The sequence below is a fragment of the Trichosurus vulpecula genome, chromosome 5 (genome assembly GCF_011100635.1).
Source record: "Trichosurus vulpecula isolate mTriVul1 chromosome 5, mTriVul1.pri, whole genome shotgun sequence".
Lineage (NCBI taxonomy): Eukaryota > Metazoa > Chordata > Mammalia > Diprotodontia > Phalangeridae > Trichosurus > Trichosurus vulpecula.
The window spans coordinates 132221241-132243775 of record NC_050577.1 but is presented as its reverse complement, the minus strand read 5'-3'; the positions used below and the strand labels follow the sequence as shown (position 1 = coordinate 132243775).

The 22535-nt window shown below is 34.2% G+C and overlaps 1 protein-coding gene across 1 annotated transcript in view; it reads right to left on the bottom strand.

The window, feature by feature from the left end:
• The window catches only part of LOC118849921 (ankyrin repeat domain-containing protein 26-like), an 85140-nt gene that overhangs the window by 21027 nt on the left and 41578 nt on the right, over nucleotides 1-22535 (bottom strand). Inside the window, exons 19-25 of the mRNA XM_036759022.1 lie at nucleotides 20599-21555; nucleotides 18059-18211; nucleotides 12525-12637; nucleotides 10292-10421; nucleotides 7232-7522; nucleotides 1654-1871; nucleotides 2-230 (exon numbers count right to left, since the gene is read on the bottom strand). Of these exons, the coding sequence (XP_036614917.1) occupies nucleotides 2-230; nucleotides 1654-1871; nucleotides 7232-7522; nucleotides 10292-10421; nucleotides 12525-12637; nucleotides 18059-18211; nucleotides 20599-21555 (2091 nt within the window). The remainder of the gene's footprint in view (nucleotide 1; nucleotides 231-1653; nucleotides 1872-7231; nucleotides 7523-10291; nucleotides 10422-12524; nucleotides 12638-18058; nucleotides 18212-20598; nucleotides 21556-22535) is intronic.

The following is a 22535-nucleotide window of genomic DNA, read 5'->3' as shown; positions in this document are numbered from 1 at the left end:
CCTTTGCCATGTAGGCCTCCACTCTGCTTTTTGAAGACACTGTGTTTCCAGTAGAATATACCAAATTTCCTCTTGGAATAAGACTTCTACCGAGGAGCATACTGGTATTAATATTCCCAACATGCACAGGCTCCAGAATTGGACTTGCAGTAAAACTGTGGATCAAAACTTTATTCTTTTGTTTTTCATTCAGGAGTCGGTGACTCACCTCAGCTAACCTTTCAGTAGTTCTGTGAATATTTCAAAGAACAGAAATGATTAGCATTTTTCTTAATTGGTTGTTTTTTTTATTAATGCTATCATAATTGAGACTTTTCCCTGAGTAGTTTCTTAACTCTGAAAAAAAATGAGGTATGTAGGTTATCAAAGTTTTTGCATAATTGAGATACTTCCATTTAAGGTCCTTTCCCAAAAATGATAGAAAGAGATTGAGTGAAGGTTTTCAGACTGTCATGGGAAAATTAAAAACTAAACAAACCAAAACGCAAAAGATACTTGCAAGTCTGGGATTCCTTACTAATCTAATCTTTAAGGAAGCTATTAAAAGTACTCGTATTCTATAAATTTATATTGGAAAGTGGTAGAGTGGTTTTAAGCATATCAAATCTGGGTGATTATCCCAGGCAGGGCTTTTGCAGTCTTTCCCCCAGGACCCAGGTAGCAGCCAAATGACTCAGGGATGCAGTCTCTTGAGGGAAAAGGTGACTCAGTTGAGGCTAAAAAAAATGTCCTGAGCTCTCTAATATTTGGCAAGCCTATAATACCTACACACCATTGTCACCAATATATATATAGCAAGGAAGATTGCCCCACCCCTTTTTCTTTAACAGATTGTATCTCTTGGCTATCCAAGGCTCTAATTTAAACCCTTCTGTAGTATTTCCTTTCTTTTCCCTTCCAAAAAGCTTCTTCAATGAGCTTTCACCTGTACAGAAAACTGAAGGAGTGGGACAGCAGGGAATTGAGGGGCATGGTTCAACTTGCTGTGGGTCACTAGGATGGCCCTGAATCCTTCAGTCCTGGTTGTCACCATTAAGAGAATATTATTTACAATGTTTTATATATTGCTATGATCCTGTTATATATTTTCAGAAACACTTTAAACCTTTTAGTATTATCATTTGGTGAGATGGTAAAAATGTTATTTTAATTTTAAAAATATTTAACTTCATCTTAGAAGGACTAATTTATAGCAGATAGTAAAAAGAAACTATATAACACTTAAATAATACACACATAAAACAAATCATTTTCATAGGATCACAAATTGAGGACTGAAAGGGATCTCAGAAGCCACTTAATCAAACATCCTCATTTTAAAGATGAGTAAACTATAAGTTAAGTGACTTGCTCAAAGTCATACAGTATTAAGCATAAGAGGCACAATTTGAAGTCAGATCCTCTGCCTCTACAGTCAGAGTACCCATCACTCCAATGTACCACAATGCATTACTTTGTACCTTGTTAACATTTTAAAAAAAATATTTGATTTACTAATATGTGTAAAAGTATCATCTCTACAGCGAAGCACCATTTCGCAATGAAGTCACAGATTTGTCCGTTAAGGATGTTAACTTCAAAAAGATTTGAAAACTTTACAAGTAATCTAATAAGTTTAAGTGCAATTTTCTAAGTGTCTGTGTTTGGGTTTACCTATCTAATTTGTTTGACAATGATTTTCTAATTTTTAATTCTTCAGAATAAAGCTGTCTGTATCTCTCTATCTCTGCCTCCACAGAGTCTTGACATGAGTTTTTCATTTTGGAGAGTTCAGATTCCAGGTCTCTAATTCGTTGCTCCATTTGATTTCTTATTGAAGCATTGTTATTTTCTCTTAATTGTTCTAAGTTCTCTCTCGATGCTGCTTGTGTCTAAAACAAATGGAAAACAAAGAATGAAGTTAACGAAAAACTGCCCAACTCTAAACTGAAAATTACTGATGTTTGTTACCATATTCTGTTAGGTTACATTTTAATATCAGTCAGTGATTAGGGAGCAATTCTTATTTCTAAAAATAGATTCTAACTTTGAAAGTAGTCATTATCAAGGTCAGCTGAATTAAATTTAAACTTAAAAAAACACAATCCTATTTTTATTGGATGTTAATGTACTAGTTCTTATTGTGGTGCTAATATTAGGATCATTATAAATACAAGAAGTATAATTCTAAAAAAATTAAGCTCCAGAATCTTCCAGAATGTTTTGTTCCAAATAAAATATCTGTTGTATTAAAAAAAACTCACCTTTCAATATTTTTCTAATTATGCCAATTATTTTTTTAAAACTTAAAGAGAATAGGAGATAGAAAGAGAAATTCCATTTAAAGTTACTATAGATATTGTAAAATATTTGGGAGTCTACCTGCTAAAACAAATCCAGGAACTATATGAAGACAATTACAAAACACAGATAAAGTCAGATCTAAATAACTAGAAAAATATCAGTTGCTCACGGGTAAGCCAAGCTAATAAAATAAAAGTGACAATTCTACCTAAATTAATTTACTTATTCAGTGCCTTGACAAGCAAACTAACAAAAAATTATTTTATAAAGCTAGAAAAAATATTAACTAAATTCATCTGGAAGAACAAAAGGTCCAGAATAGCAAAGGAGTTAATGAAAAGAAATGCTAGGGAAAGTGATCTAGCCCTAAATGGATCTTAAATTGTATTATAGCTTAGCACAGAGGGTGGAGCCAAGATGGCAGCCTGAAAACAGGGACTTTGCTTGAGCTGTCCCCCAAATCCTTCCAAACACCTGTAAAAAATGACTCGAAACAAATTCTAGAGCTACAGAACCCATGAAATGACAGAGTAAAACAAGTCTCTAGCCTATGACAACCTGGATGGTCGATGGGAAGGGTCAATCACATCATGCTGGGAGCAGAGCACAGCCCAGCTTGGGCTACGAAGAAGAGATGAGGCAGGAGTACACCAGGAGGAGCAGGCCTCAGGGCCCTGAATCACTGAGCTGTGGCAGTTTCCAGACTTCTCAACTCACAAATGTCAGAAACAATACAGCAGGCCAGTGGGAAAACTGTTGGACCTGGGTGAGAAAAGTGCATGGTATGGCCCCAAACCCCATCCCCACCCTGGGGTGGTGGAGGTGGCTGCAGGTAAGGCTGTGACTGCTATTTGCAGAGCTCCAGGGCTACAGGCAGTGGGGGGAATCAGGCAGCTGATCAGAGCAGGAGCGCAAGGATCTCTTTGCTGGTGCTAAGGCAGGATCCTCTCACTTTGCCCTGCTTGGATCTGGGTTGCAGTCCTGGTTGGCGGTCCCTGAGAGAGGAGGAGTGCTGGTGTGGCAGAACTTTCAGTTACTGTGGAGGAGTCCTTCTGGTAGTTGCATGGCAGAAAGGAGTGCTTGCACTCACAGACTAGAGCACAGGCCAGGAGAGGAATGTCATACCACCTCAGAATAGAAGTAGCTCTGAAAAAACAGTACAAAACTCCTGAAGCTTGGAACAAAGCACTCTCTACTCTGGAAGCAGTCATACCCTGACAAAGAGGTCAAAAGTCAAGGAATTGGCTGGGAAAATGAGCAGGCAGCATAAAAAGATTGTTGGTGACAAAGAGGATCAAAACATACAGCGAGAAGAATTCAACAAAGTCAAAGATCCTTCATCAAAAGCCTCCAAGAAAAATATGAATTGGTCACAGGCCATGGAAGAGCTAAAAAAGGATTTTGAAAATCAAGTAAGAGAAACAGAGGAAAAATTGGGAAGAGAAATGAGAGTGATGCAAGAAAACCATGAAAAACAAGTCAATTACTTGCTAAAGGAGACCCCCCAAAATGCTGTAGAACATAAAACCTTAAAAATAGACTAACACAAATGGCAAGAGAGCTCCAAAATGCCAATGAGGAAAAGAATGCCTTAAAAGGCAGAATTTACCCAAATGGAAAAGGAGGTCCAAAAGACCACTGAAGAAAATACTACCTTAAAAATTAGAACGGAGCAAGTGGAAGCTAGTCACTTTATGAGAAATCAAGAAATTATAAAACAGAACCAAAGGAATGAAAAAATGGAAGACAATGTGAAATATCTCACTGGAAAAACCACTGACCTGGAAAATAGATCCAGGAGAGATGATTTAAAAATTATTGGACTACCTGAAAGCCATGATCAAAAAAAAGAGCCTAGACATCATCTTTCAAGAAATTATCAAGGAAAACTGCCCTGACATTCTAGAACCAGAGTATAAAATAGAAATGGAAAGAATCTACCAATTGTCTCTTGAAAAAGAATCCAAGGAGAAAACTCCTAGGAATATTGTAGCCAAACTCCAGATTTCCCAGGTCAAGGAGAAAATATTGCAAGCAGCCAGAAAGAAACAATTTGAGTATTGTGGAAACATAATCAGGATAACACAAGATCCAGTTGCTTCTATATTAAGGGATCGAAGGGCTCGGAATATGATATTTCAGAGGTTAAAAGAGCTAGGATTAAAACCAAGAATCAAATACCCAGCAAAACTGAGTAAAATACTTTATGGCAAAATATGGATATTCAATGAAATAGAGGACTTTCAAGCATTCTTGATGAAAAAAACAGACTTGAATAGCAAATTTGACTCTCAAATACAAGAATCAAGAGAAACATGAAAAGGTAAAGAAGAAAGAGAAATCATAAGGGACTTACTAAAGTTGAACTGTTTTGTTTACATTCCTACATGGAAAGATGATACTTGTGACTCATGAGACCTCTCTCAGTATTAGGGTAGTTAAAGGGAATATACATACACACACACACACACACACACACACACACACAGAGGGCACAGGGTGAGTTGAATATGAAGGGACAATATGTAAAAAAAATAAAATTAAGGGGTGAGAGAGGAATATATTGGGAGGAGAAAGGGACAGAGAGAATGAGGTAAATTATCTCACATAAAAGTGGCAAGAAAAAGCTGTTATAATGGAAGGGAAGAGGGGATAGGTGAAAGGGAATGAATGAATCTTGCTCTCATAGGATTTGGCTTAAGGAGGGAATAACATACACACTAAAATGAGTATCTTACCCTACAGGAAAGTAGGGGGGAAGGGGATAAGAGGAGGGGATGATAGAAGGGAGGGCAGACTGGGGAAAGGGTCAATAAGAATACATGGTTGGGGGGGAGGGTAGAGATGAGGAGAAAATTTGTAACTCAAAATCTTGTGGAAATGAATGTTGAAAACTAAAAATAAATTTAAAAAAAGAAAACAAAGTTGTATTATAAAGCAGCAATCAACAAAACTACTTCGTACAGGATAAGAAATGAGTGATGGATCAGTGGAATACGTTAGGTACGCAAGACCCAATACTCAATTACTCTAATAGCAATCTACTGTCTGATAAATCCAAAGACTCTAGCTTTTAGGATAACTCACTATTTAACTAAAACTGCTGGGAAAACTGGAAAATAGTATGTCAGAAACTAGGTGTAGAAGAACATCTTATACTGTATATCAAGGTAAAGTCAAAATGGGTACATGATTTAGATGTAAAGGCTGATGTTATAAGCAAACTAGGGAGCATGGAATAGTTTACCTGCCAGATCTGTGGAGAAGGGAAGAATTTATGAACAAATGTGAGATAGAGAACATTATGAAATGCAAAACGGATGATTCTGATTACATTAAATTGAAAGGTTTGTGTACAAACAAAGCCAATGGAACCAAGATTAGATGGGAAGCAGAAAGCTGGGGAAAAAAATTACAGCCAGTGTCTCTGATAAAGGCCTCATTTCTAAAATATATAGAGAGCTGAGTCAAATTTTAAGAATCAAGTTACTCCCTAATCGATAAATGGTCAAAGGATATTAACAGGCAGTTTTCAGAGGAAGAAATTAAAGATATCTATAGTCATATGAAAAAAATGCTCTAAATCACTATTGATTAGAGAAATGCAAATTAAAACAACTCTGAGGTACCACATGATACCTATTAGTTTGGCTAACATGACAAAACTGGAAAATGATAAATGTTGAAGAAGATGTGCCAAAATTGGAACACTAATGCACTGTTAGTGGTGTGGTGAACTGATCTGACCATGCTGGAGAGCAATTTGGAGCTATGCCCAAGTGCCTATAAAACTGTGCATACACTTTGACTCAGCAATACCACTTCTAGTTCTATATCTCAAAGATCATAAAAATATAAAAAGGGCTCATATGTACAAAAATATTTATAGCAGCTCTTCTTACGGTGGCCAAGAATTGGAAATTGAGGGGATGCCCATGAACTAGGGAATGATTGAACAAGTTGTGGTATATGAATGTAATGGAATACTATTGTTCCATAAGAAATGATGAGCAGGCAAACTTCAGAAAAACATGGAAAACTTGTATGAACTGATGTTGAGTGAAGTGAGCAGAATCAGGAGAATATTGTACACAGTAACAGCCACATTTTGTGATGACTAACTTTCATAAATTTGGCTCTTCTCAACAATTCAAGGATCTAAGACAACTCCAAAAGACTCATGATGTTAATGCTGTCCACATGTAGAGCAAGAACTACGGAGCCTGAATGCAGATTGAAGCTTATTATTTGTTCTCTTTTTTCTTTTGTCATCTTGTTTTGTTCATTTTTTCTTGTGGCTCCTACATTTGGTTCTAATACTTCTTTACAACATGACTAATTTGAAAATATGTTTAATATGAATTTATATGTAGAGCCTATATCAGATTGCATGCCATCTTGGGGAGTGTGGAAAGGTGGGAAGTACAGAAAATCAAAGTGAATTTTGAAAACTAAAAATAAATAAATTTCAAAAGACATTTTCAATAAGAGAATAAGAAATACATGGAAGGAAAGAGCTTTCTCATTCTCTTGTAGTTAATGATAATCTGTTTCCCAGGCTGATAAGCGAAGGAAAAAACATGACTTCCACAAACAACATTAGCTGTTAAAGAGACTGTCCTCATGTGCTGGAAGAACAGGGATACTATTAGCGAAGATTTATGGATCTCTATGCCTTTGCTTGGTCAGGTGTGCATGCATTCTACTTCCCAAAATAATAAAATAGAAGATATTTCTGAGCTAAAAACAACAAAAAAAAAAACTCAACTGATATAGAGCACTGGCCCTGGAGTCAGGAGGACCAGAGTTCAAATTCAGCCTCAGACGCCTGACACTTAATAGTTGTGTGATAAATAGTGGTATAGCATAGTAGTATAGTAGTAGCACAGTATCGTATAGTAGTAGCATATAGAATAATAGTAGCATAGTAGTGATAAAAAAAAGTGACCTGCAGGAATAGGTTGACTTCTTTTAGTTTCTCGACAATCTCCTGCCTTGCTCTTTCTTCAATCTCATGTTTATATTGTTCTATTTGACTGCGTTCTAGCTTAGTGATTTCCAAATGATACTTAAGATTTACTACTTCTTCTTCCAGTTGTCTTTTATTCCCTTCCAGCTTGTCACAATTTTTTTGCAAGATTTTCATAGAAAATAATTCTTCTTGAAGACTTTGATTAATTGATTCCAGCTGATTACATTCTGAAGATGCTGCTTCCAATTGTTGTGTAAGGTCTTCAATCTATTTGTATAAAATATCAGGTTAGCAAATTACATAAGCAAAATAAAGGTTTTCAACTTAAATACTAATTTAAAACTATTTATTAAATTATTCTTAATTCAAATGTAATTAAATGTATAATTATATTTATAGTACAGCTTCAAAATGTATTTCCTGAAATGATTATTTAGATAAATTGACAAATCAAAAAGAAAGTTAAGCCCAAAAGGACAAACCATGTCATTATATTAATAGCTCTTATAGTCTGTATAATTCACATTTAGTACTTGATCCCATATTGTCTTCTATGTTCTCTAATTTCTCTATGTGTTTTTTCTGCCCAGCTTTTAGTGAGCAGACATCAATAAAGTTCATAGTAGATGGATATCAACAAATGCTTCTTAAGTTATGCTACACCAAAAGCAATAATAAATCTTAAAAGGAATTTGGAAAGAAATGAGATTCCTTTTTTTATCATTCTAATAAGAACACTGATTCTATGATGATAGACTCTGTGTTGTATTATAAAATCTCTTAATATTAGCAGTATTTTGCAATCAAAAAGTTGCTTTATTTGTTGTTTGTCATTTTAAAATCTCTTAAAGAGCTATGATGATAGACTTTACTGAGAAAACAAATAAATTTATGCTAATTTGAATGTCACATGGTGAGATGCTCAATTACAGAGTCAGAGAAAATCACCTCTTTCTTATCTACAAAACTCAGGTGCAGTACCCAGGAAATACTTTACATTTACCAGAGCTTCTATTATGTAATGGCTCTCTTCCTGCTCCCCAAGTGCCTCAAAAAATAAACCAACAAGCTTAGCAGTGCTTCTACCTGTTTTCCTTCAGCCCAAGGGGTTAGGTGACTGACTGAAATAAGTAATAAATAAAAAAGTATTATACCACTGAGTTCCAAAGGGCAAAACTTCAATAAATGTTAAGAAGTTAATTCTTTTTGACAAATATTGATGAGAACTGCAAGACAGCAGACATCAACTAGGAACATTAATGACAGTAAGATAAGATGTTTCTAAGGAGTAACGTCATTATAGAAAAAAATAGTACTACTACTAGTTAGCATACATAGCACTTTAAGGTTTGCCAATGTTATCTAATTTGGATACTTATGATGTTTCTCAAAACCTCTTTAGGACTTTCTCCCAACTTGGGGTGATGTAAGGTATTAAGAATTGGGGAAATGCCTTAATATCATCAAATATTATGATTTTTTTAAAAAAGGAAAGTAGTAGCTTCAGATGAATTAGTCAATTTATTATGCTTCCAGCAAGGGGAAAATTTTTTCCTTCTCTAAAACAGAAAAGCAATATATAGAGCATACTGCAGTAAAACGTTTTCATCTACTGTAACATTGCTTGCAGCTACTGTGGCTGTGTAAGGCCAATAACACCAGCACACAGGAGGGCTGCTAGCACAGGATCTTTGATCTGCTTTTCTAAGGAAAGCAACTTTAAGGGGTCAACTATCTTACTTTAATTAAACATACATATAGCATTCACTTAGTTCAGGGGGAAAAGCCAGCACTCTGGAGCAAATATAAACAGAAATTACAAACAGAGATTATACAAACTGAGCAAATAACACAAATCAGCAGACAGGGCTTCTAACTCTCTAGCAATACATACACTGTTACCAGAGAGAGAAGCATCAACATCTGGGTTTTCAAAGCCAGGGGGCTCCTTAATGGCTACACAGAGTCTCATCTGGCCAAATGACAGGAATGCTCTTCCAATGAGTCAGCCCCCCAAAGCAAAACGCTAACCTCAGAATACATATGCACTTCTTCAGGGTCAGCCCACGGAGGGCATTACATGTGACTCAAACTCATGTGACTTAGGATTTCCTGTGACTTAAGCAGGTCATCAGAGACTCTTGATTCAATCAACGACTCTTGGTTCAAACAAAGGCAAGGCTCAATCAAAGGCACTTGATTACCTTAGTGCTGAGAAGCACTCCAAAACAAAAAACAGCAGAAAGTCCCAACCTGCTACTGGTGAAATGAAGTGAACATCTTCAAAGTACTAGAGTCCTTCCCTCTCTCAAACTGACTCAAGTCCTGTTTTTACAAAGTCCTTAATTTTTACAACTCTGTGTTGTATTATAAAGTCTCTTAATATTAGCAGTAATTACTCTGCAATCAAAACGTTGCTTTATTTGTTCTTTGTCATTTTAAAATCTCTTAAAGGGCTACTGCTTTTCAAACTGTTTCTGCCTTTTAGTCATCCTTTTGGGGGCATATTTTTTCATCTTTAGGATTACAGAAGCAGAGTGTCAGAGGGAGCTCAGAAGTTCTAAGACAACCTGCAAATACTAACCCTAAAAGGCTTTTCAGCATTTGTTTCTTCAAACAGCTTATTTCCCTTTGAGATCTCTCTAATTGTTAGAAAGGTTTTCTTTACATCAAACCTAAAATTGTATCTTTGCAACTTCCATTCATAAGCAAAACAAATTTAATATTTCTCCCATCTGAAAATGCTTTTAAATGCATGTGATATGAATTCTATAATGGGAGTAGAAGAAAAATTTCAAACATACAAATCTGCGTAGAAAGTCACTGGAGCCCTTTCAGGAGATATAAATTTCCCAAGTTTGTCTACTGAGTCCAAGAACTGTGTGACAAGGCCTTAGATAGAAAGTGTTGCCATACAAACATGGGAAAGCTATATCTTCTCATGGGTACTGGTGTCCAATGATCTGCTACATATATCACCATTTCAAAAGGAATATAAAGATAGGACATTTTACATTTTTCAATATTAAGGATTACCTTATTTTTCAATCTATTAATTTGTCTATCCATTTCAGAATGTGTTTGCTTCAGTCCCCCCTCATAAACAACATCTCCTTTTTCATAGTCTCTTAATTTCTTTTGTGTTGTTTTTAACAGTTTTTTAAACCTGTAGGAATGAACAGATTAAGTCAAACTCTTTACAGTTTAAATATTTTACATTTAAATGTATTAATTTTACCCATTGCTTTAAATTATTTTCAATCACAGAGAAGAAAATAAATCTAAAAAGAGTTCCTGAGGTCACCCAGCTCAAATTTGACAATTTTTTGTTAAAATAAAACCAAAGCCTCACTAATCATTTCTTCCCTATTTCAAAAGAAGTATATTCATTGTCAGCTGTTCATTAACAGAATATTTTCCAAATGATTTCTGGTTATGCTTTAATATTTTTAGAGAGGGGGATACCTTCTAGTAATATAATCCAAAATTTAAATTATAAGTAAATTTATTTTGAAAAAAAGTTTTACACACGACTAATGTGAAAATGTGTTTAATAAGAATGTATGTGCAGAGCACACAACAGATTGCACGCTGTCTCTGGGAAGGAGTGGAGTAGGAGGGGAGATAATTTAAAACTTATGGAAAGAAATGTTGAAAATGGAAAATAAACAAATTAAATATTTTTTAAAAAGAAAAAAGTTTTATGGTGATGTTCTGTGCCTTTGTTATTTTAATTGTAGACCTGTGTAAATTAGCTAGTGAACTATTTAAATGCTGTAGCCCACCAAACAAAATGATATAATTTAATGTTAGTAGAATACAAAATTGCATTTAAAATGTTCCTTTAGTGGATGTAAATAGAGGCAGTCAACTTGAAAAGTCAATTGGATCTCAAAAGTTACTTTGTAAATTGGTTGGAATAGAGAATGTATTTTCTCCCCTTAGAGCTAATGCTCTAAGAGTTCAATAGAAGCCCACAAAAACCTATTTAAACCATAACACAGTAGTATTACAGTCCTGGAAATTGCATGATGATTTGGAGATTCTCCTCTGCCACTGAAATGGCAGCCTCTAGCCTGTGGTCGGAGGATGTGATACCTCAACAGTGGTAGCTTCTCACTATATTAAATTAAAATTCACCAATTGGAATTCAATTAAAATTTAATTAGAAAGCATTAAGTGCTTCCCCTAAAAATGGTGATAGAATACAAAATTTAGAGAGACCATTGTCTGGGCTCTCAAATAATTGGAATATGATAAGACATATGTATAGATAACGAAACACAAAAATCTGTAAGAGGTTTAGGGGAGTGTAACAGAAATTTCCATGTGAAGTCTGATGGTGAAGGTCATTCATTACCAACAATAGAGTAGGCCTCATAGAGGAGTTGCATTTGAGTGAGGATGAATGCAGAGGCCATGGGTGAACATCACAGGCACAGGGCAGGGGCGGGAAAGAGCAGGACATGCTTTGAAGGACAGAGAATAGTCCAGTTAACAGGAGCTTAAGTTATAGAAGAGGGAGTAATATAATCTGAGTGTGGAAAGGCAGGATGCCACCACATTGTGAAGGGCCTTAAATTCCAGGCCAAGAAATTTTGTAGGGTCTAGCTCAAAACTCATATCCTTAATGGAATCTTGCTGATCCCAAAGTCAGAAGAGATCTTTTCCTCCTTTAGTCTCTGCATTTTCTTTGGAACTTTCTTAAGCACTTATCACATTCTTCTTTGCACATGTTATTTGAGTCCCTACATTACCACTTTTACTAGACTGTAATTACCTTCAAAGCAGGGACTGTACATTATTCATTTCTGTAGCTCTAGGGACTAGCACAGTATTTCATATACAACAGATGTTTAATAATACTTCTGAATGAATGACAGAGGAACAAATAAGTGAATAATGAAGGAAATAAATTAGGATAGAGAACTTAGAGACCTACCTTACAGAAGCTTTTAAGTTCAGAAATAGTATACTTAACAAGAAACTATCAAATGCTATATAGTATAATTCTGGGAAACATACTTTAAGGTATAGGTGCTATACCACATTTTACTATAACTTCAAAGATGCAGGTCTGAAGGCTTGTTTTTCAGCAATAATTTGAATAAAATGAAAATGAAACAAACTCTTTGTTCATTTAGAATTACATATGCTGTTAATTATCCAAGTGTTAATGTATAAAATGAATTTGTACTTAGGATTTAACAAAATAGTTAGTCCTTGTTTACTTAATATTTGGTTGAAACAATCTGTAAAAAAGTCTTACCCACTGAGGTCTTTCTGTAATTCATCATTTCTCTTCATTTCTTGTTCTAGACGATTTTCCAGAGATTGCTTTAACTCAATGAGTTTCTTTAATTTTTCCCTTTCAGTATTAAGCTTTGAAAACATTTTTGCAAAGAAAAATATTACAAGAACTGAACCAGCATTTTTGAACAGGATATTTTTCATTAACTCCAGATGCAATTGTAAATATCAGTTTAAGTATGATTTATAAAATCAAAGCAAAAATGGAGAGATTTGAAAATAATTGGTCTTACTTAAAATGACATAGATTTAATCTGATTTCACTACAAATTATTCTTTTGAAATTTGGATCAATGAAAGTACTCATCTGATTTCAATATAGGTATCAGTTATACTAATAATGTTAAAAAATTTTAAATGGTTGAAATGTGTAGGGATGCATAGCATGTTTCCCAAGTTTCCCAACACAACTTAGAGGAGCACTGGCCTTCCCCCTTTCTCTAAAGCCAATGGAAATGGTCGCTTTATCCCTCCTTCCCCCTGGGCTGGCACACCTGGCCTATGCTGAATGTCTATATATCTGTTCTTAGGTAAGGCTATAAAACTTCTCCAAATCTCTTTGTATTTGGCTGAGAAACAAACCTGTGTAAATTCCTATTTTGTTATTCTCCTTGAGTGATATCTGTTGCTCTAGACTATGACCAGATAAATGACCTGTCCTCTTGACAACATCTTTCAAGGTTTTCAACCTCTCCCTTCTCCAGTGCTCTTCTCTTACAAAAGAAGAGAGAACTCTCTTCATTCTGCTGAATTCTGTTGCCCTTTCTAGATTTATTCTTACTTCTCTTCTTTGCTTCCAAACTTCTCCAATGAATCACTAACACACAGCTGCCATCTCTTCATCTCTTATTCTCATTTCATTCATCTATTTATTTATGATTGTTTGCTCAATTAATTGGTCTGTGATTTAATTTGTATATGGAATTCTCAGTGAAAAAATTACATCTATCAATGCCCTCCACTCAGCCTGCAATTTAGGATCTACAACTCTAAGAATCTGCAACTTAGGGAATGACTTAGGGTACCAAGAGGTTACAAGGCTTGCCCAGGATCACAAAGCCATCTATGTCGGCACTGGGATTTAAACTCATGTTTTCTTGATTCTGAGGCTCTCTTTGCATATAACATAGTGCTTTTCTTTATTTTCATGGAATCTGGATTACCTCTCTACTAGTCTACTGAAACTGCATTCTCAATAGGCAGAAGTTCTGTCCATACCAAAAACCTTTCTTCTTAGTATAGGACCCTGTTTCTCTTATCTGATTTGTCATTTATTATTCATGTAAATTATCTCTTCATAGTGTTTCTCTTTCCTCTTATATCTCATGACTAGCACCTTAGTCCAGACTCATTACCTCAAGCAGAGGATCATAAATTGAAAGGTGAACACTTTAGTCCAATTTTCTCATTTTACACATTAGGAACCAACACAGTGATATCAAGTCACTTGCCTATGGTTCAAAAAAAAAGTCCTACAAGGTCTTTCTGTTCTAATTTTACCCCCACATCAATCCTTACTACAAGATGCAAAGTTAATCTTCATAAAACACTGTTTAGATCACATTACTGCCCTATTCGGGAACCCACAATGTGACTGCTATGATCTGCCAGATTGAGGCTAAACTTCTCTGCCTTTCTTCCTCTAAAATCTAACTGCATCCTATTTTTTCCAAATTTTACTTCTTCACAACAACCCTCCTTACACTCTTGTGATTTTGCTATTTTCCTGGAATATATTGCTTTCCTATCCTATTGATCCTTTCCCAAACCTCAAAGGCAACTCAAAGTTCTGTCTTTTCTATAAAGATTTTCTTGCTATCTTGCAATAATGATCTCTTCCTTCACTACATTCTTTGATATTTTTCTTTGTGGCATACAGTGAGTATGCCATTCTAGCTAATTTCTAAATTTTGTACTACCATTTACTTCAGTTCTTTGTTATTTCGGTATCTGGTGCTGATATATTGTATAAGGACATACCAAGAACTCATTAGTTTTTTTTTTAATGGTAGATTTAGGAAGGCTGACTAGATTAGAGAATAGGAATAAGCAACTAGAGTTCACTCACTTAGAATTGTAGACTGTTAGAGCAAAAAGGACCCTACTGATGACTGAAGCCTGAAGACAGAAAATCATTTGTCAAAAGTCTGCTCAAAATCTTGGAAAAGTCAACTTCAGATGTAGGTCTTTAATAATTTATATTTATGCAGTTATCTAAAATACATGTTATTAAGTTTACCTATTTGGCAATTGTTCTTCCAATAGAGGTGCTAGCTGAGGAAATTTATAATATTTTATTTTCATGTTGGGAAAAAACAACTGGATTAAGTACCTTTTGCTCTAATTTCCATCCACAGTGACACCTCCCTTTTATAAATGTTTATAAACTACTTACTTACATACCAGTTACTTGGTACTGATTTATATGCTACCTTGTATTATAAATGAATTTCTTCTGCTTTGCATTGGCTTCCCAGTGAGATTGCAAATTCTTCAAGGAGAGAGGGCATGTCTTACCCACAGTCTTTGTAACCTAGTCAGAATCTATCATAGTGTAATTCACATAATTGACATTCACTAGTTGATGGATTAAATGTTGAACAAGGAAGGAACAGTAATTTCACCTAATTCTTATATAGTAAAAGCTTAGTTACTTGCATAATCTGGGAAAAAAGACAAGAAAGAAATGGTTCCAGTTTGCCTTGAATGCCAATTAACTGAGCTAATTCATCTCACCTAAGATGGTCTAACTCATTGTTTCCTTGCTATATACCTTCTAGGGCTCAGTCCACACCTAGTTTCTAGACTGCAGCCTGAAGCCAAAAGCTTTTGAAGGTTAATATTTTAATCAATGTGGGCCAAAAAGACTAGGAGGGAAATAAAGAGAATGAGTGATAGGGGAGTCGCTTGGGAAAGAAAACCTATTTCATTCTAATGCTGATTTCTGAAACCTAGAAATATTTCTCAAGAATATAAATATGAAAGAAAACTAATTTTCACAAAAATAAAATTGGATATATATAGGATATATGTGTATAGATGTATGTATGTATACAGACACACACACACACAGTGTTTGAATGAACCTGTTTGTGAAAAATGTGAAATAGCTAATTAGAAGAATTGTCATACTGAATTATGTGTCAAGACTTGCTCTCCATCTCCTGGCACATAACTACAAGTTACAAGCTGGCTACAAGTTGAGTTTCCGAATCCTACTGAAGATATTCTTTTAATATACACTGTAATTCCCTTATGTTCATCAATGCTTTCAAGGTGGGGAGAAAACAACTTGTTCTATTATCTAATACATGGGATAGCATTTTTACTTTCTCTCCTTCTTTGGGGAAACCCTAGATTACAGTTAAAACAATATGATTGTAAATAGCAACTTTCCCTGTGAAGTGGAGGTGGGGTGGGGAGTCAATGGATGTTCTAATATCTTCCAATTCCATAGCCTTCTTCTGCTATTTGAAAGTCAAGCTTCTCCCAGAACTGAACGTGAGAAAAGGGTGATGGCAGGTAAAGGACAAAAATTTGTGCCTGTTGAGAGTCTTTGTATCTTCAGCCCAAGGTGATCTAACTAGTCATTGTACTTCATATGGGGACTTTGGCATAATTTTGGGACCCTTTGCACTTGCTTGGTAACTAAATAATTTCTTAGTTCAAATAATTACACTAAAGTTAACCAGGTAAGAGAATTGTTCTGCAGCATTAGGAGGTGCTTAACAAAATGTGGGAGGCAGTGATCACATACATAACTGACAATATTGGCCTTTATGTTTCTGGAGCAGAGAAACAAGCATGTATTAAGTGCCATTTGATTCTCACAACAATCCTGGGAGGTAGGTGCTGTTACTATTCCCATTTTCCATTTGAGGAAAGTGAGGATGATTAAGTGACTTGCCTAAGATCACACAAGTGAAGTCAGGTCTTTCTAACTCCAGGCCCAAAGTTCTATCCATATTTCCACCAAGCAGCCTCTAAGCAGAGAAAACTCTCATCATCAAAAACTCTGTGTTTGGCTGCTTTGGAACAGATTTTTATTTACTACTAATGATGGTTACTAGGTTGAAAACATGTTTTGAAGGATTTCAGGAATATCCATTTCTACAGCTTTTGGCTGGTATAATTATGAATATCATACCTTTAACTGCATATAAATGTGGGAAAGCAACCTAGAATAGAGAAATATATTTTGAAGTAATAAAAGGAACACTTTAGGAGAGTTTGACTATGAAAATGTATTCTATTCTTAACTTAACCTTCATTATAATAGTTTTTAATAATAATAATGAAAATAACAAAATAATTTTATACCAAATTAATATTTTGCCATTGGGGGACTTTGGGAAATTAGAAATTTATAAAAAATCAGACTAGAAAAACTCAAAGTTGTTTAGTCCAAATATTACCTTAGAGTAATTTTAATTTTAGCTAAACTTTAAATTCATTGCAACGTTGACAAATGAACAAGTAGTAACTTCTACTACTACTACTACTACTATTACTACAACAACAACTACTACTACTGCTGCTGCTACTACTACTACTACTAAAATAATAACTATTACTTCAACTACCAACATGTTGGGAAAAGGAAGTTCTATGAAAGATAAAGAAGTATAAACAATCCCTGTCCTCAAGGAATTTCAATCTAGTTGGGAAAAAAGACTTAGACACAGGAAATTAGTTTGGTAACAATGTGAACACTGTAAGGCAATCAATATACAGTTAAAAATACTAAATTATATGGTATCAGATAAAAAGTGGAATTCAGAAGATTGTGAAATAGGACAAAAAAATAAAAAAATGACTCATGGCAAAATAATCATACTATTGGAACTGAAAAGGATCTTTGAAGTAAAGGTGGTATTTGAGAAGCGGGGTCCTGAAGAATAGGTAGGTTTTGGATAGGTAGCACAGATGGGGAAGTATAACTAAGCAAGAATAGGAGTATGACTGAGAGTATGGAGATGGAAATCAACATGGTGAGATAAGTTTGAATAAATTAGATTATAATAATGAGATTATCCATCTAATTACTTTAATTCTCAATTTCACTTTGCATGCACAATTTATATACTCTCAAATTGTGAAATAATATTTTCCTTTCATTTAAGGAGAAGTTTGAAGAGAAACAAACAAATGACTCCCACTCCACAGAGCTGTTTTGAGGATTAAATGACATAATGTATGTAAAGGGCTTTCTACCCAAGTTAAACCATGATAGAAAAGACTTAGTAATTATTGTTACTTAGAAAAACACCTCATTCCTTGTGTGAGGATAAACAAAATTGTTAGCCACCTAAAGAGTGAATATAATTATCCCAATTTAAGAGTACAAAGCTGGAAGTTATGTCTTATTCTAAGTCAGTTTAAAGGACAGGCACAGTGGTCAGGAAATATGTAAGATTGGTAAAAAAAAGAAATGTCACACTGAAAACACTTTCCATTAATCAGGGACAAATTACTGATTTTTTGCATACATACTTTACTTTTCATTTGATCTATTTCCTTCTGTAGTTGTTTTTTCTTATCTTCAAAATCATTCTGATAAAGTGATGTAACCTCTAGTGAAGCTTCCGTCATGGATTGTTTTTTAAGAGAATCGGCAAGTTCTTCTTGAAGTTTTCTTACTGTACCCTAATAGAAATATGTCCAAATTATTTCAATTACTGATTTCATCAATTAACATCAGCTTATATAAAATAAACATATCTTCAGAATTATCTGATACAAATATTTTCACATGCAAATCAATTTCCTGAATGTATTCATAGTTATCATAGATGCAGAACTAGGAAAATCCTTATTTTATTTAATTAACGATTTAATTGAACCACCTCATTTTGCAGATGAGGAAACTAAGCCACAAAGAGGTTAAATGAGTTACTCAAGGTCATAAAGGTAGTAATTAATAGGGAAAAGGATTGGAACTTAGCTCCAGAGACTACAAAGCTCTTTTGACTATACCACTCACCCTCCATTCAGCATGGATCAAATGCTATCTTCCTACTCGCTCAGTATTGTCCTCATAAAGCAATGTATTCAGCTTGATTTTCCCATTACCTGTTTTTGAGAATTATACCACCTCTATAGCCACATAGGGGATAAAATTTTTTATGCGCAATTGACATGGAAGATGGGGTAATGGGGAAGGAAGAATGTATAGCTTCCTATACTTGATAGAAATATTAGGGGTATTCCCTTACATTTTTCAGAAAAGCTTACTACCTTATTCCTTTGTACCTGCCCTTATAAGGAGGATATCTATAAGAAAAAGTTTCATTTTCCTTCCTCTCATAATTTTCCCTGGAGAATGAACATATGCACTGATATGCTTGTCAGGCTTGGTAAAAGCACTGATTGATTTGGTTTGCTGAAGGAAAAAAAAAAAAGGTTGCTAGCTACTATTCACATCTTCAACTGTCTTTGCCAAGCCTTCAAAGCAGTTCCTTTTTCTGTTAGGATATGAATTATACTCCTGTTTCAGTCAATAGATAGAAAAAGGGGAAACTACAGAAAATATGGTGGTTCTTCCTCTCATGTATTCACAATATGGTGCAAGGTCACAGCTAAAGGGAAGTCATTTCACTTCTTTTCATTCTCTAACCTAGCAGGAATACCTATCTATTTATCTATCTATCTATCTATCTATCTATCTATCTATCTATATATACACACACACACACACACACACACATATATATGTACACATGTGCACACATATAATAACACAGAAATATACACTTATATATGCACATATAGATATGCTATTAAAATCATGTTCATTTTCAGTTTACAGCAAAGTGAATCATTGCACATATTAATAATAGTAAATGAAGTTAAACAGGAAAACAAATTAAAAATTTTCTACCTCATTAGGTAAAATTAAATATCTTATAAAGATAAATTTAACTAAAATCTAGTAAACTTTTTAAAGGAAACATAAGCTAAAAGAAGTCAATGTATAATTGTGAAGGGAAAAATTGGAATAATTAATTTAATTCCTATAAATAAAATAAATTCTGGTATGAAATGACTAGACTCAAACACATGATCATATACACTAAAAAACACATATTTATACAAAATTGTTATCCAGTACAATACTTGGTAGTCCTGCCATCCACTGTATATGTGAAAAATTACAGATAATAAAAATTGCTATTAGACTGTAAAAAGCTATCTGTCTTCAACAAATGAAAGTCAGTGATCCCAGAAACTGCAAGCTGGACATTAAGCAAGAAGTATTGGTAAAACAGTAAAAAAAAAAAAATACTGAGATAAAAAAAATGAAGCAAGGAAGAAAAAAAATTTTTTTTTAAAAAATGGCACTATTACCACACAAAAAAATTTACTACTTAATGCACAATCATAATCTCTTTGAACAGAATTACTGTCTTAAATTTTAAAGGAAAGTAGCTTCTAGTCTTTGGAAATTGATTAAAAATAGGATCCAGTGTTTAATATGTCTAAAACTAGTCCAAAGTACTTTGAACTAAAACTAGTCAGATTGGTAAGCATGGTTTAAATAGTTATGAAAAGGGTGACTAGAATATTCCACAGTATCTTAATTGAGATGTCTTATTTGTATTGTTACATTATTCCTAGCATAATTTTTCAGGATTTATCTTAAGTATTAGCATTTCAAATAATTTATTCTATTGCAGTGTTAAAATGGAATTTTAGGCATATTATTAGAATAACAAATTTATCAGTATTTATTTACAAGTGATAAACTCTGTCTACATTTATTAAGCTAAAACTCTACCCTTAAAATTTCATGGCCTACATAATAGGTTTAAGCAAAGTGAGTCATTTATCTAAAAGATGGATATCAGGTTGACTTGTATCATGTTATTGCCTCCTTATTCTCCTTTCTTACATGTCAGAATTTTTACAATGAAAGTTAATAACACCATCTGCCAGCTGAAAATTCAAATTGATAATTTATCTTGATCAAAATAACTTTGAATTTCATTTCAAAAAGTTAAATGCTTATGAAATGATATTATTTAAAGACCTACCTCTCTTTCTGCTTTCTCATTTTCATATTTACACGTTTGCTCTCTTAAGTGGTTACATTCAGTGATTAACTCTTTATTTCTCTCTTCTACCATAAGAACTTGTTTTTCGGTATCAGCACGAAGTTTATTGAAGAGATCAATAAACTGTACCTGGGCATCACTCAATACCTTTTCTTTAATGATGCCTTTGTTTTGGGCATCTTCCAGCTGTTGTCGAAGCAGCATATTTTCACTCTGGATTTGGGCTAATCTTTCTTGGATAGATTCATGTTTAACGATATATTTGTTCAGTTTTTCCTTTTCTATTTGATTTGTGTGTTCCAGATCCTTTGCTTTATACTGGGCCTGGTTTAATTCTCTCTGTGAGCTTTCTAAAATTAGTGTCTTTTCTCTGAGGGAATCACGTACATGGTATAGCTCATTTTCTAAACTATTAGCTTTACTTTCAGCTTTAGAGAGCTCTTGAGAAAGGACACCATTGTTCTCTCTTAGACTAGACAAGTCATGATTTAGTTTGTCCTGTAAACGAAGCCACTCATCTCGTTCTCGCTGAAAGCTATGTTCAAGGTCTAGTTTTGATGTCTGACTTCGTTCATGATCACGAATAGCAGAAGTCAGACGGGAACGGTATGATTCAATTTCTGTCTCCAGTCTGTCTCTGTTTTGTTTTTCGTTCTCCAATTTAGAGTTCAGCATTGCATTCTCAGTTGTCAGAACATTTACTTGTCCACTGTACTGGGATATTGTTTTTGTTAATGCTTCTTCATTCAGTTTTAATTCCTTTTGAAGCTCATCATACTTTTCTTTTAAAACTTCATTTTCTTCTGTATATTGATTTTCTTTTTCCTGATCTTTAATTTTTACTGTCTCTAGTTCCAGTTTGAGCTTGGCAACTTCATCCTGTAGGGTTTGATTTTTATTCAGCAGATATTTTTCTTTTTCATTGCTATCAGAAACCTAAACACAATGAACAAGAAAAAAAATAGTTACTCAAAATAAAATTATGCATTCTGATTTTTCCTTAGTAATTAAAAATAAAGCCCAATGTACCAAGAAGCACAGTGTATTCAAAGAAAAAATAAATTGGGGGAGTTTCGCCTATTTCACATTTCTGTTGGACTCAATTTTCCCAAAGAACAGGTCTTAAAAGTGCTACATTAATCAGAAGATATGAACTTTGGATATTCAGTCTTCAAAATGGGCATTTCACTATATGATAGAGTTCATTTTACAAACCTGGTACTTTTAGGCCCCCAAATCTGTCTGCCTTTCAGCATATTCTATTTCCTTTTCTGTATCCATTCTATCCCACACTGGCTAGTCATAGTGTTATGATCAAAATAACAATACCTAATATTTATGGAGGCCTTTTAAATTACTTTGCAAGTACCTCTGATAAATTATCTCACATAAGCCTTATAATACCCTTATGAGGGGTTATTGTTCTTACTCACATCATTCTTCCCATTTTATAGGTGAGGACTTAGGTTAGGAGAAGTTATTAAATAACCTGCTCATTGTCACACCTAGTAAGTGTTAGAAGCAGTATTTGAGCTCAGGCCTCTTCAGATTCCAAATCTAGCACTTTTTTCTAAGAGCTAACTTCTTTTTAGGTATTGAAGATAAGCATGTGTCCTACATTTAGAGTCATTGTCCTGGTACAATTATGTTAGGTACAGACCAATGAAGTGATAACAGTCTTAAAATTTCTTATACATATTTGGAACAATCTGTTCTCTGATAGAACTGTAGTATTTTCATAGCATCATTGATTTAGAACTTTTAGAGGTTATCTAGTCCAAACCTCTCATTTTAGAGATGGGAAAAGTGAGACCCAGATTGTGGTCAGTAGATGGTAACCTAGCTCTAAAGGTCAAATTTTAAAGGAGTAACAAAAGCATTACTGAGGTCAAAGTATAAAATGTTGTACTCTCATC